Source organism: Rattus norvegicus, chromosome 4, assembly GCF_021556685.1.
Source record: "Rattus norvegicus strain SHRSP/BbbUtx chromosome 4, alternate assembly SHRSP_T2T, whole genome shotgun sequence".
In the NCBI taxonomy this organism is placed as follows: Eukaryota; Metazoa; Chordata; class Mammalia; order Rodentia; family Muridae; genus Rattus; species Rattus norvegicus.
This window is the reverse complement of record NC_141537.1, coordinates 46,817,077-46,841,136: the sequence shown is the minus strand read 5'-3', so window position 1 is coordinate 46,841,136 and position 24,060 is coordinate 46,817,077. Positions and strand designations below refer to the sequence as shown.

The following is a 24,060-nucleotide window of genomic DNA, read 5'->3' as shown; positions in this document are numbered from 1 at the left end:
GTAGTAGCATCCCAAGTTCACTCTTATTCTCCGGGCTCCTGGATGTCATCTTACTCAGCCTGCACTAGACCAGCCACTATAGTTCCTATTAAAACTACCCCTGAGCTTTAGGTATTCCATAGTTTCATTCTTCTCTCATAGAAACAAAATATTAAGACTCTAAAATTGTACAATCACTGTTTTGGCATGACTGAATTAGTGGAATAATTTCATTTTTCACATGCCAATTTAAAAAGTTGCATACATTTTGAAAAGTTATATCTAGACTCTAGAAAATTAAGAGCTAAAATAATTGGCTGCCATGGATATAAACCCATGCTAGCTAGCCCAACGCATACGACTTAGCCAATAGGTTCTTTATCTAGTATTTACTTCAGAATCATCAAAATTAAAGTACGTGTTTTAAAAATCTAGACAGAGAATTAATGTTATCAGTTCATTTTCTTTAGAAATCTTAATTCCAAGACTTAAAAACTAAAGAGAAAATTAGCCAAAACTGTCACAATGTCATATATTTGCAATGCTTTCAAAGCCCAACAGTGATTTTAAAAAGAAATTAAACAACATGCTCTCATTGAATTTTTAAAAATCTATACAATTCAAGCTAATGAAATATTTTATTATACATAGTAAAAGTGGTGTTTAAAAAAAAATTCCAGGCCCAGATGTCTGCAGGAGTATGTGAGAAATGGATTCCACTCGAGCATAAGCAGCAAAACTACTGAATGAAACCACAAATCCACCAACTCCTTTATAGTAAATGCCGACGTTCACCGAGGCTCGAATTCCTGTGGTGTCAGGAGATATATTTAACGTATTACACACATGCTTACGATGCATAGGAAAATGGAAAACAAAAGATGCAGTTGCATACCATGTGGACTCCCAAATTTTCTAATTTACAACTTGTTAAGAATGACAATATACAAAGAAAGTATTTTAAAATAGTGTATGATTCACTGATGATTTTTTTTTTACTCAAATAAATACCAAATTTTGCCATTTTAATGTCACAATAAAATTCAGTTTTCAATCCAAGGGGAGGGAGAATCAGCTGAGACATGTTCATGAGTTCAGGATTATATATATATTACAATCTGCCTTATAATACACTTGTGGCTTTGTGATAAAAATAACTCAGGAACATATGGAATTCAAGCTAATTTGCATAACTGTCACAAGAAAAAAGCATTAAATGCATTTCTGAAATAAGTATTCTCATTTAATTTCAGAATCTCAAAACAGCAACAGACCTTGGCCTTGTTTTAAAAAAGTTTAGTTAGACACTAAGCTAGCTAAATAACCTTACTGAGAAGGTTTAAACGTGACTGGTGTAGAAAATGCTCGCCCTCTAGTCTCCATCTCCCACGCCAGAAGAGGTGAAAGGAAAAGGTAGACAATTTCTTTAGCAGCATGTATGGCTAAGTCCATCAACCACCTTAACTAGAGTGTCCACTACTGACTCCACTAAAAATACCTGCGGTCACATCAGAAGTTGCCCTTTTTACAGGCCAGAGACAATTTCAGGGTTACAGTAAATAAGATACTTTTGAGATATTTAAAATCCTTTAGACATGACCCAGAGGGATCACCTCTTCACTGTAGGAAAAGGAACAGAGAGAGAGAGAGAGAGAGAGAAAGAGAGAAAGAGAGATACTTGGAAAGGAGGAACAGAGTAAGATACTGATCTAAACTCATGTCCAACCCTCTGAACAAAGGAAATGGAACAAGGTTATTAGCTAAGCTCTGTGCTCTAACCACACTACTTAATTACAGTGATCTTAGATGCAACAGCCCACCTCACTGGGCAGCTGACAGCTCAGAATACTTTTGCAATAATTTTTGTAACGCGAAGACACTAAAACAATCTGCTCATGCAATTTTCATTTATGCATTCTGCATCTCTTTGCCAATCTTGTAGCTAAGGATCTTGTTCCAGTCGATCTTAGTACGTGTCACTGGCAACTGTCGACGTAAGGCTTTGAAGGTAGTGTCCGACATTGTCTGATAGTTCTCACTGATGGCAGTCTACAAAAAACAGTGGTTAGACATTTAAAGTAAATCAAGGAAACAACTACTTACAATGCAGGATAGTTTCAGAATATTCTTTAAGCAGCCCATTTCACTGCCAAAAAATGGACTTAAATAGCTACCAAAATTAAGTATCAGCCCCCACTGAACACAGGTACTTTAGAAAACTATACCTGGTATTCATTTTCTGCAGCTTCTACAATCTTTATAAATTCTTTTGCTGTTTGCACCTCATTCTGAAATAAAAGTGAAAAAAAAAATTAAACCTCTATATTTTTTAATTATTTTTTTTCTCCAGTGCTGGGATTGAACTAAGAGACTTGTACATGTTAGAAAAGCATTTTACTACCACAAACCCACTATTTTTAAAATTTAATAAATTGTACCGATTAAAAAAGTGTATTAAGCAAAGAAGACAACTGTGTGCTGGAGAGACAGCTCGAAGCTTACGTGTTCTTACTGCAGCTAGCCTAGGCTTGGTGATGCATGCCTTTGATCCTAGCACTTGGGGCGCAGAGGCAAAAACAGATGGATCTCTATGAGTTTGAGGTCACCTTGATCTACACAGTGAGTTCCAAGACAGCCAAAGCTACATAAGGAGACCTGTCCTGAAAATAAATCCTAGGAATTAAGTCACAAACACCATTAATTCTAGCTCTGAGGTAGCTAAAACCTTCTTTGGGTATCCACACCCATGTATACCTTCATGCAGACGCAGGCAGGCACACACAAACACATGCACACTTTAAAAAGAAAATTATAAGATTGATTATATTCTGTGTCCAAAGAACAAGCTTAGTCTCAGCATTTATTTTATTAAGCGAGATTTTTAATAACATACAGAGAAAAAAACCTAATTATGTTATATATAGATTCCCAGTTCATCAGTACCTTTGCCAATATAATACTAAACATTTACTGCCTAATACTTAGCATGATGACTTTTAAAACCCAAACAATTAGGAAGAGCATATTTTAAACATGATGTAAATTTACTGCAAACATTTTTAAAACAAATGGTTAAAGTTGTTTTGCTAACAGTGATATAAAGTGGGACACTGAAGAAAATGAGGATGGCCACTCCCTCAGTTGTCCATCCGTTCTTACCTCCCCAAGGTATGCCCCAGGTCAGTCTCTTTCCCTAGAGAGCCCTCTTCCACTTCACTTGGTGGAGTACACTACCCTGTCTGTCATCAGAATTCTTTCAAATGAGCTCATAAGGACTGGGGAGCTGATGGGAGCCCAAGAAAAAAAATCCAGATAATCAGGTATCAATAGATATATATGTTTTAAAATAAAATATTACTGTAAAATTCTCTAAGCATGTTTAATCACTATGACTAACTTATTTAACACTAGCCTGAGTTTTTGCACAAACCCCTTACAATCAAGTTTTCCATAATAGCAAATTCCTCAATGATGTGTCTTTGTTATACTATTAATAGAACAAGTAATAATTGAAAATGGTGCTTAACTTCAGGGACATAACAGCACTTAGAAGTACAGATAAGTTGCTGTGACTAGCAAATTTGGGAGAATATCGTGTGACATTAAAAGTAGAAATTACTTAATAATGAAAGTGTTTTTTAAAAAAGGAGGTAACCATACCCACAACCCCAATGTAGGGGAGGCTAAGACAGGAGTTAGAGGATCAGAAGAACCCATGATAAAAAGGTGTTATTTTCCTCCTTTGGTGGTAGCAAATATATTTTAAAGCCAATGCCTCTGTAAAACTAATATTTACAATATACTAGTACTTTTGTATACAAGTACAAATGTCTATAGGGAAATGTCACTGCTAATTACACTGTTAGTATATTTGGAGTAAAAAAAAATCGACAAGAAAATAAATGTAAATACAATTTAAAGAATATTGAAAGAACTTTAAGGAAGAAATAAAATTCAAATACAAAATTACCTGTATTTGAAGAACTTTAAAATATATAGTATTGTTTAAAAGTTAGGTATAAAGTCATGGACTTATCTTCATGACCTTGTTGTTTTAGGCTTTGGTTTCTATCTATTTCAATAATAAAAAGCACACATAGAAGAAATAAATGAATACAGTGGCTTTGTTCTGCAACTGACTCCATGAGAAAGTTAGAAAGACATCACACAGAAAGGTGAAAACAGAGCCAGGTATAATGGCACCTGCCTTTAATCCCATCATTTGGGAGACAAAGGCAGAAAGGTCTCTGTGAGTTCAAGGTCAACCTGGTCTACAAAGCGAGTTCTAGGACAACCAGGGAGGTTATACAGAGAAACTCTGTCTCGAAAAACAAAAAGAAAATTAAAAAAAAAGAAAAAAAGAAAAAAAAGAAGTGATTCATAAATTACATGATCCCAGACACATATCTAGAATATAGTAAAAGAACAAATAAGCAGTTAAGAATTTGGCAATAGGGCTGAGAGAGATGGCTCTGCTTGGCCACCCAGAGGATGTGGGTTCTAGTCCCAACACACATATGGTAGCTCAACAACCATTTGTAGCGCCAGTTCCAGGGGATCCAAGGCCCCCTTCTGGCCTCTATGGGCACAATGTACAACACGTTGTACATACCAGCAAAACAAACACAAAAATAAAAGCAACTAAATTTACAAAAAAAAAAAAAGAAGAAAGAAAAAAGAAGGCAATGAATTTGAACATACATTAACCCCCTAAACCCTAAAAAGAAAACGGCCAATAAGAACACTACAAGGATCAACCTATGTATCAGATGGAAAAACAGACTTGATACGACACGACTAGGGTCAACTGGGGAAGAGGGAACTCAACTGAGAACTGCGTCTATCACATCAGCCCCTGAACATGTCTCTGGGGCATTTTCTTGATTATCTAGACTAATGTGGGAGAGACCTGTCCACTGTGTGCAGTACCCTGGGCACGTGTTTCTGAGATAAATAAAAAAAAAAAAAAAAAAACAAGCTGGGGAAACCATGGAAGCAAGTAAGTAGGAGTCATTCCATGGTCTCTGCTTCAGTTCCAATTATGGCTTTAAATTCCTGCCTTGGATTCTCTAAATGATGGTGTGGTGGTTTTAATAAGAATGGCCCTCACAGGCTCATATTCGAGTACTTGGTCCCTAATTGGAGGTTGTTTGGAGAAGATTAGGAGGTATGTTCTTGCTGGAAGAAGTGTATCACTGGCAGTGGGCTCTGAGGTCTCAACGGACAGGTATCATACTAGTGTGCTTTTCGCTCCCTATTGGTACATTAATGTGTCCTCTCAGCTGCTATTCCAGGGCCATCCCTACCGTGCCTGCTGCCTTCTGTCATGAGGGATGGAATCCTATCCCTCTGCAACTGTAAACACCACGTAAACTCTTCTATCAGTTGCCTAGGTCATGGCGTTTTATCACGGCCACAGAAAAGTAACTAAGATGGAAAGACTATAAAATATGAGACAAAATAAACTCTTTCCTCTCCAGGTTGCTTTTTGGTCTGGTGTTTTATCATTGGAGCAGATAAACTACAGACAAAGGGCAGCAATCAAACCAGCTTCTAGTAAGGATATAGATAATATAGAGCCTTCATTAGCTGCTATTAAAACTCTAAAATAGTAGACACTTTGGGAAACAAGATGACAGTAATTCAAAATACTAAACATACCACATAAATCATTCCTATATATAACAACCATTCTTATGTACAACAAAAAATTAAAAGGTCTACACAAAAATAGTACATGAATGTTCAAAACAATCTAGAGAACAAAATAGCTATGGTAACTGGTAGGTGGATGAAGGTATATAACCACAAAATGGAATATTACTGGGCAAAAAAAAGGAACTAAAACCATTACAGAAGACAATGATCAAAACTATTAAATAGAAAAGCTAGTACCAACAAACTAGTAAATGGTTAGTCATCTGAAATGTCAAATCCATCATGTCAGAAAAGAGTGGTAACGCCTGCTGCAAAACCACAGTACTCTCAAGGTTTACAGTTTAGAAGCATGAATTGAATGTGAATTACCACTTTTTATTTTGACATTTTTTATGCTTTACTGAATATGTTTTAATTTAAATTTCTAATATTATCTCCTTTCCTGGTTTCCCCTCCAGAAACACCCTATCTCCCCCTGCTTCTATGAGCCCCCCCCCCCCAAATCCCACCCATCTCACCACCCTGTCATTCCCCTATGCTGGGGCATCGAACCTTCACAGGACCAAGGGCCTCCCACTGATGCCCAACAAGAACATCTTTTGCTACATATGCAGCTGGAGCCATAGGTCCTTCCATGTATACTCTTGGTATGGTAGTTTAGTCCCTGGGAGCTCTGGGGGAGTCTGGTTGGTTAATACTGCTGTTCTTCTTATTTAGCTCCTTCAGTCTTTTATCTAACTCCTCCATTGGAGACGCCATGCTCAGTTCAATGGGTGGCTGAGAGCCAACTCTGTATTTGTCAGGCTCTGGCACAGCCTCTCAGGAAACAGCTATATAAGGCTCCTGTCAGCATGCACTTCTTGACATCCACATAATTGTCTGGGTTTGGTGATTTTATTTGGGATGAATCCCCAGGTGGGGAAGTCTCTGGATGGCCTTTCCTTCACTCGCTGCTCTATACTTTGTCCCCATATTTTCTTATGTGAGTATTTTAACCCTTCCAAGAGGACTGAAGCAACCACACTTTGTCTTCCTTCTTCTTGAGCTTCATGTGGTTTGTGAATTGTATCTATGGTATTCTGAGTTTTGGGGCTAGTATTCACTTATCATGAGTGCATACCATGTGTGTTCCTTTGTGATTGGGTTACCTACCTCAGGATGATACTTTCTAGTTCCATCCATTTGCCTAAGAATTTCATGAAGTCATTGTTTTTGATAGCTGAGTAGTACACCACTGTGTAAATTTACCACATTTTCTATATCCATTCCTTTGTTGAAGGACATCTGGGTTTTTCCGATTCTGGCTATTTTAAGGCTGCTATGAACACAGTGGATCATGTGTCCTTGTTATATGTTGGAGCATCTTTTGAGTATATGCCCAGAAGTGGTATATCTGGGTCCTCAGGTAGTGCTATGTCCAATTTTCTGAGGAACATCAAGAATGATTTCCAGAGTGGTTGTATCAGCTTGCAATCCCACCAGCAAGAGGAGAGTTCCACTTTCTCCACATCCTCACCTGCATCTGTTGTTACCTGAGTTTTTAATCTTAGCCATTCTGAGTGGTGTGATATGGAATCTCAGGGTTGTTTTGATTTGCATTTTCCTGATGACTAAGGATGTTGAACATTTCCTTAGGTACTTCTTGGCCATTCAATATTCCTCAACTGAGAATTCTTTGTTTAGATCTGTACCACATTTTTTAATAGGGTTATTTGATTATCTGGAGTCTAATTTCTTGAGTTCTTTGTATATATTGGATATTAGCCCTCTATCAGATGTAGGATTGGTAAAGATCTTTTCCCAATCTGTTGGTTGCTGTTTTGTCCTAATGAAAGTGTCCTTTGCCTCAGAGAAGCTTTGCAATTTTATGAGGTCCCATTTGTTGTTTCTTGATCTTAGAACATAAGCCATTGGTGTTCTATTCAGGGAATTTTCACCTGTGCCCATGGCTCTTCCCCATACTCTTTCTATTAGTTTCAGTGTATCTGTGTATCTGGTTTGATGTGGAGGTCCTTGATCCACTTGGACTTGAGCTTTGTACAAGGCAAAAAGAATGAACTGATTTACATTCTTCTACATGCTGACCTCCAGCACCATTTGTTGAAAATGCTGTCTTTTTTCCACTGGATGGTATCAGATCCTTTGTCAAAGTTTAGGTATAGGCCTATGTTTAGGTATGGGCCTTGAATTCCCGATCTTTCCAAGATTTTTACCATGAAGGGGTGTTGAATTTTGTCAAGTGACCATAGGTGTGTGGTTTCATTTCTGGGAACTCAACTCTATTCCATTTATCTACTTGCCTGTCTCTATACCAATACCATACAGCTTTTATCACTATGGCTCTATACTACACCTGGAAATTAGGGATGAGGATTCCTCCAGAAGTTTATCCTTCAGGATAATTTTCAATATCTTGGGTTTTTTTGTTATTCCAAATGAATTTGAAAAGTGCTCACTCTTTCTAACTCTGGGAAGAACTGAGTTGGAATTTTGATGGCGAATGCACTGAATCTGTAGATTGCTTTCGGCAAAATGGCCATTTTTACTAGAGTAATCCTGTCAATCCATGAGCATGGGAGGTCTTTCCATCTTTCTTCAGAGACGAGGTTCTTGTCATACAGACCTTTCACTTGCTTCCTTAGATTCACCCCAAGGTATATTATTTGGGACTATTATGAAGGGTGATATTTCCCTAATTTCTTTCTCAGCCTGTGTATCCTTTGAGTAGAGGGAAGCTACTGATTTGTTTGAGTTAATTTTATATCTAGCCACTTTGCTGAAGTTGTTTATCAGAGGAAGGAGTTCTCTGGGAGAATATTTGAGGTCACTTAAGTATACTATCATAACATATGCAAATAATGATATTTTGATTTCTTCCTTTCAAATTTGTATCCCTTGACTTCCTTTTGTTGTATAAATTACTCAGGCTATGGCTCTGAGTACCATATTTAATAGGTAGGGAGAGAGTGGGCAGTCTTGTCTAGTTCTTGATTTTAGTGTGATTGGTTCAAGTTTCTCTCCATTTAGTTTGATGTTGTTTATTGCTTTTACTATGTTTAAGTATGGGCCTTGAATTCCTGATCTTTCCAAGATTTTTACCATGAAGGGGTGTTGAATTTTGTCAAATGCTTTCTCAGCATCTAATGAGATGAGATGATCATGTGTGAGTTTGTTTTTTTAAGTTTGTTTATATAGTGGATTATGTTGATGAATTTCCATATATTGAACCATCCCTGCATCCCTAGGATGAAGCCTACTTTGAACATGATGGATGACTGGTTTGGTGTGTTCCTGGATTCACACACCAGTTTGGGAGAATTTTATTGATTCTTTTTGCATCAATATTCCTAAGGGAAATGGTCTGAAGTTCTCTTTCTTTGTTGGGTCTTTGCGTGGTTTAGGTATAAGCATAATTGTGGCTTCATAGAACGAATTTGGTAGTGTTTCTTCTGTTTCTATTTTGTGGAATAGTTTGAAGAGTACTTGTATTAGATCTTCTACACTAAACACATCAGGTCCTGAATTTTTTTGTTTGGGAGAATTAATGTCTGCTTCTACTTCTTTAGGGGTTATGGGACTGTTTAGATGGTTTATCTGATCCTGATTTAACCTTGGTACCTGGTATTTGTCTAGAAAATTGTCCATTTCACGCAGATTTTCCAGTTTTGTTGAGTATAGGCTTTTGTAGTAGTATCTGATGATTTTTTGAATTTCCTCGGTTTCTGTTGTCATGTCTCCTTTTTCATTTTTGATTGTGTTAATTTGGATACTGTCTCTGTGCCCTCTGGTTAGTCTAGCTAAGAGTTTATCTATCTTGTTGATTTTCCTCAAAGAACTAGCTCCTGGTTTTTTTGATTCTTTGTATAGTCCTTTTTGCTTCTACTTGGTCGATTTCAGCCCTGATTTTGACTATTTCCTGCTGTCTACTCCACATAGGTGAATTTCCTTCTTTTAGAGCTTTTAGGTGTGCTGTCAAGCTGCTAGTGTATGCTCTCTCCTGTTTCTTTCTGCAGGCACTCAGAGCTATGAGTTTTCCTCTTAGCACAGCTTTCATTGTGTCCCGTTAAGTTTGGATATGTTGTGCCTTCATTTTCATTAAATTCTAAAGTTTTTAATTTCTTTATTTCTTCCTTGACCAACTTATTTTTGAGTAGAGTGTTGCTCAGCTTCCATGTGTAAGGGGCTTCTTAATGTTTTTGTTGTTATTGAAGACGTCTTAGTTCATAATGATCTGATAGGATTCATGGGATTATTTCCATCTTTATCTGTTGAAGCCTGTTTTGTGACCGATTATGTGGTCAATTTTGAAGAAGGTACCATGATGTGCTAAGAAGGTATATTCTTGTTTTAGGATGAAATGTTCTATAAATATGTGATGGGAGGAATTTCTTTTCTGGTCCAATCTATTTGGAGTTCTGGAATTATGGGCATCATTTTCTTTAGGTTAGGAAGTTTTCTTCTGTAATTTTGTTGAAGATATTTACTGGCCCCTCAAGTTGGGAATCTTCTCTCTCTTCTATACCTATTATTCTTAGGTTTGATCTTCTCATGGTGTCCGGAGTTTCCTGGATGTTTTGGGTTAGGAGCTTTTTGCATTTTCTTTGAAGGTTGTGTCAAATGTTTTCTATGGTATCTTCTGCCTCTGAGATTCTCTCTTCATTTCTTGTATTCTGTTGGTGATGCTTGCATCTATGACTCCTGATGTCTTTCCTAGGTTTTCTATCTCCAGGGTGGTCTTCCCTTTGGGATTTCTTTATTGTTTTTATTTACAGTTTTAGATTCTAGATAGTTTTGTTCAATTCCTTCACCTGTTTGGTTGTGTTTTCCTATAATTCTTTAAGGGACTTTTGTGTTTTCTCTTTAAGGGCTTCTTCCTATTTACCCGTGTTGTCCTGTATTTCTTAAAGGGAGTTTATTTATATCCTTCTTAAATTTATCTGACATCATCATGAGATGTGACTTTAAATCTGAATCTTGCTTTTCTGGTGTGTTGGGATATCCAGGACTTACTGTGGTGGGAGAACTGGGTTCTGATGATGCCAAATGACCTTGGTTTCTGTTGCTTAGGTAGTTATATTTGCCTCTCGCTATCTGATTATCTCTAGTGTTAGCTGATCTTGCTGTCTATGCTAGTGGCTTCACCCTTCTATAAGTCTGTGTCAGCACTCCTAGGAGACCAGCTCTCTCCTGGCAGGATTCAGGTACAGAGAACTGTGGCACTGGGTCAACTCAGGGAGCTGATGGAAACTAGAAGGATCCTGTCCCAGACTGCTCCTCAGTTCTTGTGTTCTGAGGGATCTAGACGGGTCCCTCTGAGAAGAAGTGGTGATTTCACCTGTGCTCTCATGTGTGTCTGCTCTCTCCCAGTGGGATCTGGGTACAGAGAGCCATGGCACAGGGTCAGCTCAGAGAGCAGACAGAAACTGAAGAGTGAACTACCAATTAAAGCTGCCCAAATGCACAGAATTGCAATTTCTTACCTACTTGAAAACTCTTCAATCAGAAGGAAAAATGTCACTAAAAGTCAATTGTAAAGTTCCTGTTTTACAAAAATATTATTACTTTATGTTCATTGAGGAACTAATTACTTACAGATACTGTGAGGGAATCTTGTATATCTTTATGACTCACTAGCTGAACATTACCATCTTCATAATAATGAACCTGTTAGAGAAAGAAAATAAAGCAAGGACATTCCAGGAATGTTTCCAGGGTACCATCTCTTACACCAACAAACATTACTAATTTCATCTTGAGCTCAGACTTTCTGGTAAGCTCTAGGCCTTCTAGACCTTTGAGACTCTAGCAGCCTAAGTCTAGAGTTCCTATAGATGCCTGCACTGTATCTTCACAAACACAGCAATTGTCGCTGTTAGATATTTTACCTCATAGTCGTTCTACTGATGTCCAAACCTGAGTTGTCTAAAACTGATCTAATATTCTCCTCCCAACATTGCTTCTTTGTACATTTCCACTATTTCCCCAAAACTTAGAAATGAATTTACTGAACAAATATTAAGTGACTCATTACTATAAATATTACATTGATATATATATACACGTATATATATGTATCTATATATAATATTATAGATACAAACTTTTAAAAAGACGTGAAGGACTGTGATATTTATAGCTGCACTGCATAGATAGCAGGAAGAATGAAATAGTTGCAGAAATAAATACATAGGTATTCTTGGGCCTTGCATGTCATGCAAATATTTCTGGTTTGGACCACAAAAAGATGTTAAACTTGATAGTGACAAATTCAGATTTAAAATTTTAAATTATCTATGGTAAAGGCAATGTGAAAAATATACTATGGAACACAGTGGTGGCTTGGATAGAACAGTCTTAATAGTACAATATATTTGAATGCCTAAACCCTAGTTGGTGAAACTTTTTGGGAAAGATTAAGAGGTGTGGCCTTGGGGTTGGGGATTTAGCTCAGCGGTAGAGCGCTTGCCTAGCCAGGGCAAGGCCCTGGGTTCGGTCCCCAGTTCCAAAAAAAAAAAAAGAGGTGTAGCCTTGTTGGAAGAACTGTGTCACTGGGGAGATCCTTTGAAGTTTTAATAGCCTTCACCATTCCTAGTTAGCGCCTGTGCTGATGAATTAGGATGTAAGCTCGTATATACTAGCCTCATGACTGCCTGCTTGCTGCTATGCTTGTCCACGATGGCCAACCCTTGGAAACTATAAGCCCAGATAAACGTTTTCATCTATAATCTGCCTTCCTTGGTCATGAGTTCTTTACACAGCAACAGAAAAGTGAGGGAATAAACTAGTTTGACAAATTCAAGTTGCAAAAGTGCGAGGCCCCTAAGGTAGAACCAGGACAAAGTGGTCTAAGCAGGGGCACCATTTCAGAAAGAGATGTAACTGTGCAGATCAATGCTACTGAGGCCAGACTAAAGGGGAAGACATTGATACCACACGGCTATCATTCACTGAATCCTCTGGGTCTTGCTGTAACTATTCTACTCATGAAGTAATTCTCAAATAATCTAAAATATTTTCAACAGTTTTACAGATAATAGATAAAGAAATAAGCAGGAGATCAAACTTCCTGAAATCACACAAACAATAACTGGCTAGAATTCAAACCCATGAAACCTGATTTCAAACTCCATGCTCTCAACTTCTAGTCTTGGGTTCCTAAATGAACAGGTAATAGAATATAAAAGTAGAAAGTATACCAAAGCTAGATGACATAGCTTCGGCACTGGTTCACTTTTAATCCTTTAGAGCTTTTAGCACACAATAATTTTTACAATGGGTGATTCTGTAATGAGTGAACCCAAAGATTAGCCAGTACACTCCTTTGACTGATGTAGTATATTAGGATTCAAACAAGCACTTACTTAAATCAAATGTTCTCTGTAAATATTGGAATTTACATTAAAAAGAACCAAAGAGTTCAATTCTAGTGCATTTCATTCATAGAAGGAGTTATTTAAAAGCCACATGTAGGGCTGGAGAGATGGCTCAGTGGTTAAGAGCACTGACTGCTCTTCCAGAGGTCCTGAGTTCAATTCCCAGCAACCACATGGTGGCTCACAACCATCTGTAATGAGATCTGATGGCCTCTTCTGGTGTGTCTGAAAACAGCGACAGTGTACTCATATGCGTAAAATAAATTTAAAAAATTCTTAAAAAAAAAAGCGACATGTAATATAGCTAAGATGTGTATATAATTGTTTCACTCAACTCCACCTATTTCAGATCAGAGAACAGCACATTCAACTCAAATGCTTAGTTGAACAAACTGTATGAAGAAGAGACCAAATGGCAGCATCTAATTTTAGCTCTGTTTTAGAAACTAAACTGTCAGCTATTCTCGTGGACTTTTAAAGACTAGGGAATGAAGTGTCAGGTTATTAAAAGACTTAAAAAGAGCACTAATTGTTTTTCCCATTGCCCTAAAAGAAAATCTAGAAAGGTCATGACGTACTATGAAAGTATAAGCTGCTTAATTATGTGTTAGTCCAGAACCATCTAGAGATCAGTAAATAGCATCTTCTTCATACCTGAATTTTCAAAATGCCAACCACCTGGGTGGTGGAAGGAGTGACTGTAAACTTCCACTCTGACCTCCAACGACCATTCCTTAAAAATAAAAACAGCAGCTGTAAATAAGGGTAGGGAAAATAATTTGAATCAATATTGCTTCAGGTTTAAATTTAATGCTGCAGTGTAAAAGAGGACAGAAGAAAGATGTTGGGCACAGATTTTATGACCACTGAAATATTTAAGAGATTCAAAGTTTAGTTGTAAGACACATTAAAATTTTACCCAAGTAAAACATACATAATGAATATAATTCTTAGAACACAAGCCAAAACTAAGTAATATAAGAACTGTCTTAATAATTACTTATGTATGTATTTATATTTGTGTGTATCCACATGCCATCTCATGCATGTGGAGGTCAGAGGACAACCTGTAAGAGTTGCTTTCTATTATGTGGGTTCCAAAAAACCCATGTAGAGCATCAGACTAAGCAAGCAGGTGGCTTTACCTGCTGAATCATCATCTCACTGGCCCTAAAGCACTTTCCCATCACATACACCTGAGACAGGGTCTGGCTATCCGGGAACTATGTGACTAGGTTAGCCTCAAACTCACAGAAATTCCCCTGCCTCTGACTCTCAAGTTGTTGGCTTAACGGTGTATGCCGTACATCTGGAGGCTCTAGCTACTTCTTTTTGTATGGTTGAGTAGGGAGAGCACACATGTATTCAGGGGATAAGAGGTCAACTTCAGGTGTTGAACCTAGGAGGCATCCACCCTGTTTTTTGAGACACTGTGTCTCACTGATTCAGAGTTCACCAAGTATTCTGAGGGCCCACCACCAGTGTCCACATCCCCAGCTCTGAGAGTGCACCAAGGCCCTCTGGTGGAAAACAAACTTTTGTATAATGACAAAATCCTCATACCCATAGTCAACACGCATCATTTGAAAACTATTAAGGAAATGCAAGATAATTTGATGAATAACATGTCTTTGAATTCACAGAAGCTTGGCTGGAAAAGTAATCTAAATCTTATCTTTTTTGTTTTACATTTCCAAAAAAAAAAGTATTCTTTTACTTAGGCATTACACCAAGAAAATACTGAGTCCTAAATACATGCATTACTCTGGGAATATATATATGTATATATATATATATATATGTGTATACATATACACATATGCATTGCTATTGACTATAAAGAAAAAAATAAATTCCAACTCACCTCAAGTTGAGAGGTTCAAAACGTTCTTCAAAACGGCATTACTATACTAAGTAAATACACCCTTTGCTCAATAGAGTAAATGATCAACATGTTCTAGTGTTCATGGATATTCTATATCTCTCTTTCATATTAATTCTGTAATTGCAAATATGTTTCTTCAACTAATATTTAATAAGCTGCTAATAGTGCCAGACATGAAGAACTAGAAGTGATGGTTTAAAGTGAAGTGTAAGAAATGCTTAAGACTAGCCTTCTCTTCTGTTTTTATTTTATTTCTGTTTGTCTTTGAGCTGTGGGAGGCTGCAATCTTGCAATCATTCTACTTGGTCTCCTGAGTGCTGGAATTATAGTTGTCCACTACCAAGCCCAGCCTAAAATTTATTTGTTTTTACAAAATGAAAAACATTTTGAGCTCCAAATATATAGCATCCACAGTGGTGGCTTACAAAAGGAGTCAGTATGTAAAGTGAAGTGAGAATAGAAAACTCAAGAGATTTAATTCATTTAATATGCAGTAAAACTCCAGGGAGTTTTATTTTTGAAAGCTAGTAATAAGTCTCCCCAAAGATTTATAAGTAAAACTTAGTTAAATTTTCTCTTTAATAGGTCAAGCTCAACTGTTGATTTATTATTATTTCCTGGTACAAATATATAAATAATTTCCAAAGATTTCTTGGTTTAGGATTATACAGATAAGATAAGGAAACTAACCTGTAAGGTCACTATCTTTAAGAAGCTGTAGTCTGTCATTTAGGCCTATGTTTAGATATGGATGACGGATCTGCATTCCACCAAATATTTTTGGTTAGCTTTTTGTATAACCTGGCATTGATTTCTGACATGACAAAGTAGTGAACAGCCTTGGTTAGAGCCTAAACTGGTCTAACTGGGGTTACTGACACTAGTAACTTTACTCTCAAGAATACCGTAAACAACTTAGTGAGTCAAAACATTAAATCTAAACATTTTCATCATTTTTACTGATATCCATCATGTGTGAAAGTTGGTGGCCCAAACTTTCAGTTTAAACTAATAAACATCTTAGAGAACCTTAGAATTTTATGATATACAAATTCAGAATAAAGTTCAGCAATGTTCTAAACACCTGATATATCACCATGGGGAAGGCAGATTTTTGTACAAATAACTATTATATATGCAGTTACAAAGCATGACTGTAATTCTACCTTCTCACACTGTCCAAAAGAACACTATCTAGAAAAAAATCCACTAACCTAAAGTTCCCAAATTTAAAGAAGACTCCTGGTTCTTAGTTATTTTTTTTTTTTAAACTGCTTCTGTCCCCCTCTCTTGAGTAAGACACAAGAACACCCCATTTTCAGAATGAGCAGATGGGGTGCTACCTGGTCTGTTTGCAAGCGCACACACTTGCTTAAGTTGCTGCCAGTTCCCTTCCCAATCACTCTGCTCTCCTACACTCTCTGGTGAGTGTCAAAGGCTTTACTGCACTCTAATGACTCAGATCATCATTATGAAGCAAGTATCTTTCAAATTCTCAAAGGACAGCAGTTTTATTTATCAAGTTTACATTGCTCTTAGTCACACAGTCACACAGAAGGTACAGTCTAAGTTATATGGACTATAAACATTGTTAAAATTAAGTGAACAAAAACTTTAACTTACCAAAAGTTTTTTGCTTGAAACTGATGGCTTTCGATGCATGCAATAATGGTTTGCTGCCCATCTACTTTTTTGCCATACACCTTATTGGCAAAGAAAACAAGAACAACAGTGAGTTTAGTTAAGGCCAAACAATGTCCCCCTTTAAGTATCTATAAGATACCACAGAAAGTGGGCATAACTATGATGTATGGTAATTTTAGGTTGGACAGGTAAACAGAACCAAGGCCACATGGCTTCACAAATCTCTCTCAGATGCCTGGATTCTACCCTAAGCCTCTGAAAGATTCCAAGCAGAGGCTTTTTCAGGATCTCATGTGCATTTTGAAAGCTCACTATGGCTCTGGAGAAGACCAAACTCAGATGCTGAAGAGCCTATCTGGTTACAATCTTAGGAAAATTAAAAAACAAACCCATTTAGTTATACTATTATATTTCATTCTGAAAAAAAAAAGTTAAATCAATGAACAAATAACATTAAAACAACAGGAAATTAAGGTATAAACTGAAATGATTCTCTTAAGATTTCTGTAACTAAATAAAAGTTAATTTAAGCTGAACATGGAAAGATGACTAAAGAGAGCACCATCATATCCTTTAATCCAGTGTCTATCTGAATTTAACTTAACATACAATTAGTTTACCGTTTGGGGCTATCATAATAAATTTTATTTAGAAAGATAAACATTCTTGAAAGAAAAAAGTTAGAAGCTATAAGCTGTTAGTTCTATATACTTCTATTATTTCAAGGAATTCTATAAACTGGCACATCTGTATAAGAAACAACAGGGAAGAACAGCCCACTGACGACTCACAGTGCAGACCCCATTGGGATAATGCTCTTTTACATAAGCTCGCAGTGCAGTTTCTACTGAAGTTCTCCAGGATTCAATGGCATTTTCTGCTTCATAGGGCCTTGGATCAGTTGCTTCTTTTCTTAAATGATCAAATTTGAAACAGATTCTGTTTTTTGGATCCAAAAATTTTCCATTTCCCAAGTCTCCATGTTCTGTTATCAAGACCTTCAATTTTCAAATAAATTTAGGAAAAAATATTAACATGAACACACAGTAATAAATATTTGCTTTAAGACCCTTTCTGAAACTGTACAATTACACTGAAACAATTGCTTAAATTATACTGTGAAAATATATTTTAAAAGAGTAGGCACAGGGTTGGGGATTTAGCTCAGTGGTAGAATGCTTGCCTGGCAAGCACAAGGCCCTGGGTTTGGTCCTCAGCTACAGGTTGGGGGGTGGGGGAGAGTAGGCACAAGGATACTGAGGGTATTCTCTCTTAGTATACATTAACATATCTTTCCAAACGATTTTTGGATACTGAGTGGGGAAAGTGTTGGAGATGACCTCCATTTATCGATCTACCTACCCACTCAAAGAGGCAGTTTACTATTTCTGATGGCAGCCAAGAATCCTTAAGAACCGAGGCCTTATCAATCTGATGGTTTAATCCTTAAAACCTGAGGCCTTATCAATCAATAGTTTAATCAGTGAGGCAGCCCTTTAGCCCTGTGTGGCGCTCAGTCTTTCTGTTCCCCAAATGTGCTCGTTTCTTAAAAACTAATCACTACTACTAACTTCCAAAAATGTAAAACATAACTTATGTATTTATATACATTTAATATATGAATAAGCCTTTTATTTTGTATCTTACTTAAAAACAAAAACCCTTTTCTCCTGTAGCTGTCCTAGCTAGTAAATGCTGACCTACAAGACTTACCCATCCTTCTGGTATAAATCGTGCTGACAACATAACAATTAACTTTGTAAAAATGTTTTGGTAATAAAATGCCACATTAGATAAATATGCACACCTATCTATTTATCCTCACACATACATGGTTTGTGGGTCATTGTTTTCAAAAATGATAAAATTATACAAACATATACATCTTTATGAATTTGCTGGGTTGGCCCAGAGCTTTGGCCCAACATGTAATCATGTAAGGCACCAAGATGGATGACAATGTGTGACCCCACCTCATTGGGGAAATGGAAGTTGAATGTTCTCTACTACTTGGAAGTCCACTAACCTCTTATCTTAACAGACCTTGACTATAGCCTTCTGCTATCCTAACAGCCAGAGGACCCCTGACCACGACCCCAGGCAAACTATATGCAGCTCCTTCTCCTTAATGCTCTCTTGCCACTCTGCCCAACTAAAAGTACCCTATAAGACCCCAAGCTCCTTTGTGGCAGTGCTACATCTCCTTCACTTGGGGACAAACCAGCAGTTTGTACCCTGAAGAAAGCTTTGCCTTTTGGCTAAAACAGGCTCTGCTCTCTTCTTAATCCACACATACTTGACATTTTCTATACATAAACATCTATGGAAACCCTCTACTAGCAATCTCTCACTATTTTCTTTACTAGTTGCATAATATCCCAGGATGTTAATAGTATAATTTAATCCACAAATCTATTACTGATATGTCATCTCTTTATTTACAAGTGTTTATAAGTCTTTTCCGGAGGAGAAAGCACCATTAAAAAATGGTGAAGTTTTGTTGTAAATCCTTATCATTGTTTTTTTTTTTTTTCTTATCATTGTTTTTATTTACAACAGATAACTTTAAAAATTTACTTTAGACATAGCCAATGGTACAGAAGACAGCTTCTCAGAGTCAGGTTATTTCTTCTACTGTGGGTTCCAGGGATCAAAATCAGGTCACCGGGTTTGCACAGCAAGTGCCTTTACCGAGGAACCAGCCCACTGGCTCTTGTTACCATCTTTAGCTTTTAAACATATGCTCATGTGTAAAGTTAGTGTACACCACTCTCTAAGGAAGTTTTTGGTTTTAAGTATTAACTAAGTTTTTAAGCTAATCTGTTAAAATAACTTTAGCAGCCATTAAACATTTTTAAAAGATGTTTTCATTAATGCAGCAAATTTTCTTCTAAGGATTTATCTAAAGAAAACCATTGTCAATGTTACCAGGAATATAAAGACATTTGATATAATACTGTTTGTAATGGTAACCTATTCAATCTCTGGAGAAATGAAACAATAACAAGTGTGCAATTATGTGTATGTATGAGTACCCCTGCCTGTTCATGTGAATGCAGCGGCCCATGGAGGCCAAAAGAGGTCATTAGAACCAGTACACCTGCTTAGGGCTATAACTGACTTTCTGATAATACTACTTCCAAAAATAAAAATGACCATTTTAATTATTTTGCCATTAAATGCCTTCAATTAAAATGAGTAATGTTACACCATCTCATAATTCTTCCAGGATAAGTTTTTATAAACAAAACAAAGAGCAGTGTGATTTGGTGTTTTATGAAACATACCTGATCTTCATAGCCTTCAATTTTTACTGGTGTAAACTGGTCCAGGTTATACTGTGCAAATGCACTAAAAAAGAAAAAGGCCAATTACTTAAAACTGTAGTAATGCTTTAAATAATCACCTGCCAGTTAATCTATACTATATATGTTGTAGTTGATAAAACTGCAATTAATTTACCTATCTTTTATTAACTATAGTTAGAATACAGATATGGCTGTTTAAAAACCAAGTAGTGATATGCAGCTTTTAACTTGGCAAAATAAAACATAACCAGTAAATATATGGCCTCTTATAGAAGAACCTGAAAGCAGCGATTATAAATATATAATGTATATATACAATTATTCAAGAAATTAGTAAACAACCAGGTACTTGGATACTCAAGCAGTTCTTATTGCCAAAGGTCTTTTAGTTGAACACATGAGAATACCTAAAGAGAGCATCAAGTAGTAGCAAAAAAATAGAAAATAAGATCCAAGAGTTACTAACACATTTTCGAGGAATTATACTATTCAGGCAAAAGAAAACTCTAGAATAATTTCATGAATGTGATGCTAAGAAATTAAGTAGGCTTGGTCTTCTAGAAAGTGGGAGATGGTTCAGGAAGATGGCCTAATGGGTAAATGTTTACTGCACATGCATGAAGACCTACATTCAGGTAGGTCTCTAGGAACCTAGTAAAAGACAGAGCATTTCTGTAATCCCAATGCTAAGGACAGAAATGGGCTAACCCCAGGGGTTAAGCGGGCAGCAAGTCTAACAAAAGTGTGAGCTTCAGTCAGTGCAACCCCCTGACTCAAAACATAAGCTAGAGAGCAAGAGAGACAAAGAACCCATGCCAATCTCAGGCTTCCTCACATGCACATATTTAAATACATACATCAACACACATTCAGAAGAGAGAGGATTGGGAGGGGAGCAGGATAATGGGGTAAAAAGAATGTTTTAATTAGAAGAACCATAGAAGTGGTCCAAAGTCACAGGAAAAACCAAGCAGTTGCTCATCGGTATTTACTGAGTTGCACTAGATTTTTAAAATTGTTTATTTATTATCATTGTGCTTGTATGTGATGATGAGGGAAGGTTTGTCAGGCTGTATGTGTGGGGGTCAGAGGACAACTTCATGGAGCTGGTCCTCTCCTTCCACCTGTACACAGGTTCAGGAGACTGAACTCTCAAGTCATTAGGTGTGCATTGCTGGGGAGCAAGCACCATTACCTACTAAGCCATCTCACCAAACCCCAAATGGTCTTAAAGACAGAACAACTATTTAGAGAGGCTAAGCAGTTATAGAAATGCCTCTAAAGATTAATATGGCAGTAGTATATACAATGAAGCATGTTGATGATTAAAAACCGAAAGTGGCAAAACTATCATCATAAAAGCCCACAGCAGAAACTCAGCTAATAGTGACGAGACAGACTCAAGACTTCTCTAGTCTAATGAGTGATGAATAATATATCTATGAGGTAACTATGTAATATGTGTGTAGCAAAGACCCAAGGTATGACACATACACAGAACCAAATTGTGTTCTATTAAATTGATACCATTCTATGATATCTAGAAAATGTTTTCCACTTAACAGGATAGAGTTTTACACTTTAAGACTATAACTACTACAATAATAATAGTAAGTATAAAGACACCAATGTAAAAATCAAATCACTACCTCTCGAAATTCCCAGCATAGCATTTTCAAAATGGATGTTTATGGACAGAGACACAGACAGGAAGGCAGAATAGAAATTACTTGCAACACATCAAGTAATTTTCCTAAGAATAACCTCAATGTGGTTATTCTGTCAGGAATTTGTATTTGCATTGCCCACAAAAAGGTCACGTTTCACATCTGGTATGGCTACTGTGAGAGGCTGTGGAAGTCTGAGGAAGTGAGGTCTGCTGGTGAAAGGAGGTCACTGGGGCATGGCTTTCAAAGTTATACTCATCTCTGGCCTCTGGTCTTGCTTCCTGATTCTCACAACTTGGGCCACTTGCTCTTGTCGCTATTATTTTCTCGCCATTATTATTAGAACTCTCCAAAACCATGAGCTAAACTAAATCTTTTCCCCCTTAAGTTGCTTATATCGGGTATTTTATCACAGCAATGCAAAAGTAACTAATACACTCACCCTTAAATTATTTACTTCAAAGGTTTTATTCATAAATTGAAATGAATAGTATTCATTTTTTCTAGTAAAAGCTGCAATTAAAAAATGTAAATACTTAAAAATAGCAATCTAGGTGGACCCAAGCCATTATTGCTCATAGCACCAACCTTCATTTATCTTTAAACAGTGCAAAACATACTCAATAATGGAGCAGCCAGAATACGGTGAGTTTTGCTCCAATCCTATCATTTACCTTATAAAACCAAGTTTGCATTAAATGGCTTCCAAAGTCCCTTCTAAGAGAAGTAGATTACTCGGCATTTAAGAATCAGCCAGAGGGGTTGGTTAGTGAGATGGTTCAGTGGTTATGAGCACACACTGCACTTGCAATGGATCCAAGTTCAGGTTAAAACACCCATGCTGGATAGCTTACAACCACCATTTCCAGAAGATTCAATACCCTCTCCTGCCTTCTGTAAATACCAGCACTCACAAGCACATACCCAAATGCATACAAACACACATACACAATAAAAGAAAATAAACCTCATTTTTGTTTCAAAATAGAAATTAAAGTGTTCTGTCTTTGGATTCTGAAGGCCTTTCATATGTCTCTGGTATTCTATTTTGTATCATGTGGCCTGATACTGGACATGTCTGAATCAGATGAAAAAAAAAAATTCTAAGAGGGTTACTGATTTCCTAACTGATTTCTTTTGGCTGCTGACTAAGAGAGGATTTGGAGATATTTTAGTGTTCTAGATTCTATACTACAGGCTCTTAGTGAGTCTGACTTGACTTTGAATCATACTGAAGTTTTGGCTTTTAGTAAAGATGCATCAATTCAATCCATTCTAAAGAATAATGCCAGCCCTTTTTCCAGGGAAAGAGAGAGATTAGAAAAGATGCAGCCACAGTCTAAGGGTAAAACAAAGGAGGAAAGGTACACATCTAGGAAAGAGGTAGAAATTCATCATAGAAACTCAGTATGAAAAGCAACTGAAGAGGACCCATATTAATGGTTATCCATTTATTCTGGAGAACTGGTAATGGGGACTCCGTTTTTTGCAATGCCTCCTAAACATAGGCTATCCAAGGTGTGGACAGCTTTATTACAGCGAGTGACAATCACTTATTTTGAGGGAAAATTCAAGTTGAGATTTGAAAACGTGTGTGATGTGGTGTGTGTGTGTGTGTGTATGTGTGTACACACACATACATACTTCTGTATGTGAGTGATATGCAGAGGTCAGATTACAACTGGAGGTGCCAGTCTTTGCTCTTTATCTGAATTCAGGTAGGGTTTTTGACCAGAGCTGAGTAAAGCACACTACCTGGCCTGAAAGCTTCTGGGACTTACAGTCTTCACCTCCTATTTTTCACTAGAGGAGCACTACGATTACAGCTGTGTGTTGCAGCATTTGGCTGCTATTTGGGTTCAGGATCTGAACTCTGATCCTCACGCTCATGTGGTACATGCTTTATTCACTGAGCCAGTACACAAGTTGGAACATTTTAAACAATTCAAAGCAAAGGAGAAGAAAAATTGATCTCAATTTTTTTTTTTTTTGTTCAAAAGTATTTCAAAAGACACCAAACCAGATTAATTCTAAGGCCAATCACTGGTTTAAAGTATCTCTCTGCATTTCAGATGCCTTGACATGAGTTCCAATGGTATGAAATGAATATTTAGTTTTGAGAAACTATACAAAGAATATGAGTGATGTAAGACAGCAACTATGTAAGACAGTGGCAATCGTAAAAGAGCACTTCATCTCACACTTGTCCCTAACTACCCCTGTGATTTCTCATATATACAGTTACACAAACTTTAAGTGTATTTCAGAAACTCTTATGTCAAGGATTAGTGTTTCACTATCACCTTTACACATCTTTTCTCTCCCAGTAACTTTAGCTATGGAAACATAGAATACTCACTGTGCTGCTCCTTCCCTGAGAAGATTATCATTATTAAGCAATAATCGAACATCTGCAAAACAATATTATTTTATATATTATTATTTTTCTGTTTAAATACTGTAAGGAACATAGTTTGTTTTAGTTAGAAATTAATACCTTCCATACAAGCACGATCAAATTTTCTAGTGACCAAACTGTCCATAAA

At 36.9% G+C, this 24,060-nt stretch overlaps 1 protein-coding gene across 1 annotated transcript in view; it reads right to left on the bottom strand.

The window, feature by feature from the left end:
- Positions 1-497: 497 nt before the first annotated feature.
- Positions 498-24,060, bottom strand: part of Capza2 (capping actin protein of muscle Z-line subunit alpha 2) — a 35,885-nt gene continuing 12,322 nt past the window's right edge. Inside the window, 8 exon segments of the mRNA NM_001009180.3 lie at positions 498-2,028; positions 2,205-2,267; positions 11,230-11,301; positions 13,665-13,743; positions 16,519-16,598; positions 17,331-17,537; positions 19,827-19,890; positions 23,874-23,925. Of these exon segments, the coding sequence (NP_001009180.1) occupies positions 1,888-2,028; positions 2,205-2,267; positions 11,230-11,301; positions 13,665-13,743; positions 16,519-16,598; positions 17,331-17,537; positions 19,827-19,890; positions 23,874-23,925 (758 nt within the window). The 3' untranslated portion in view covers positions 498-1,887.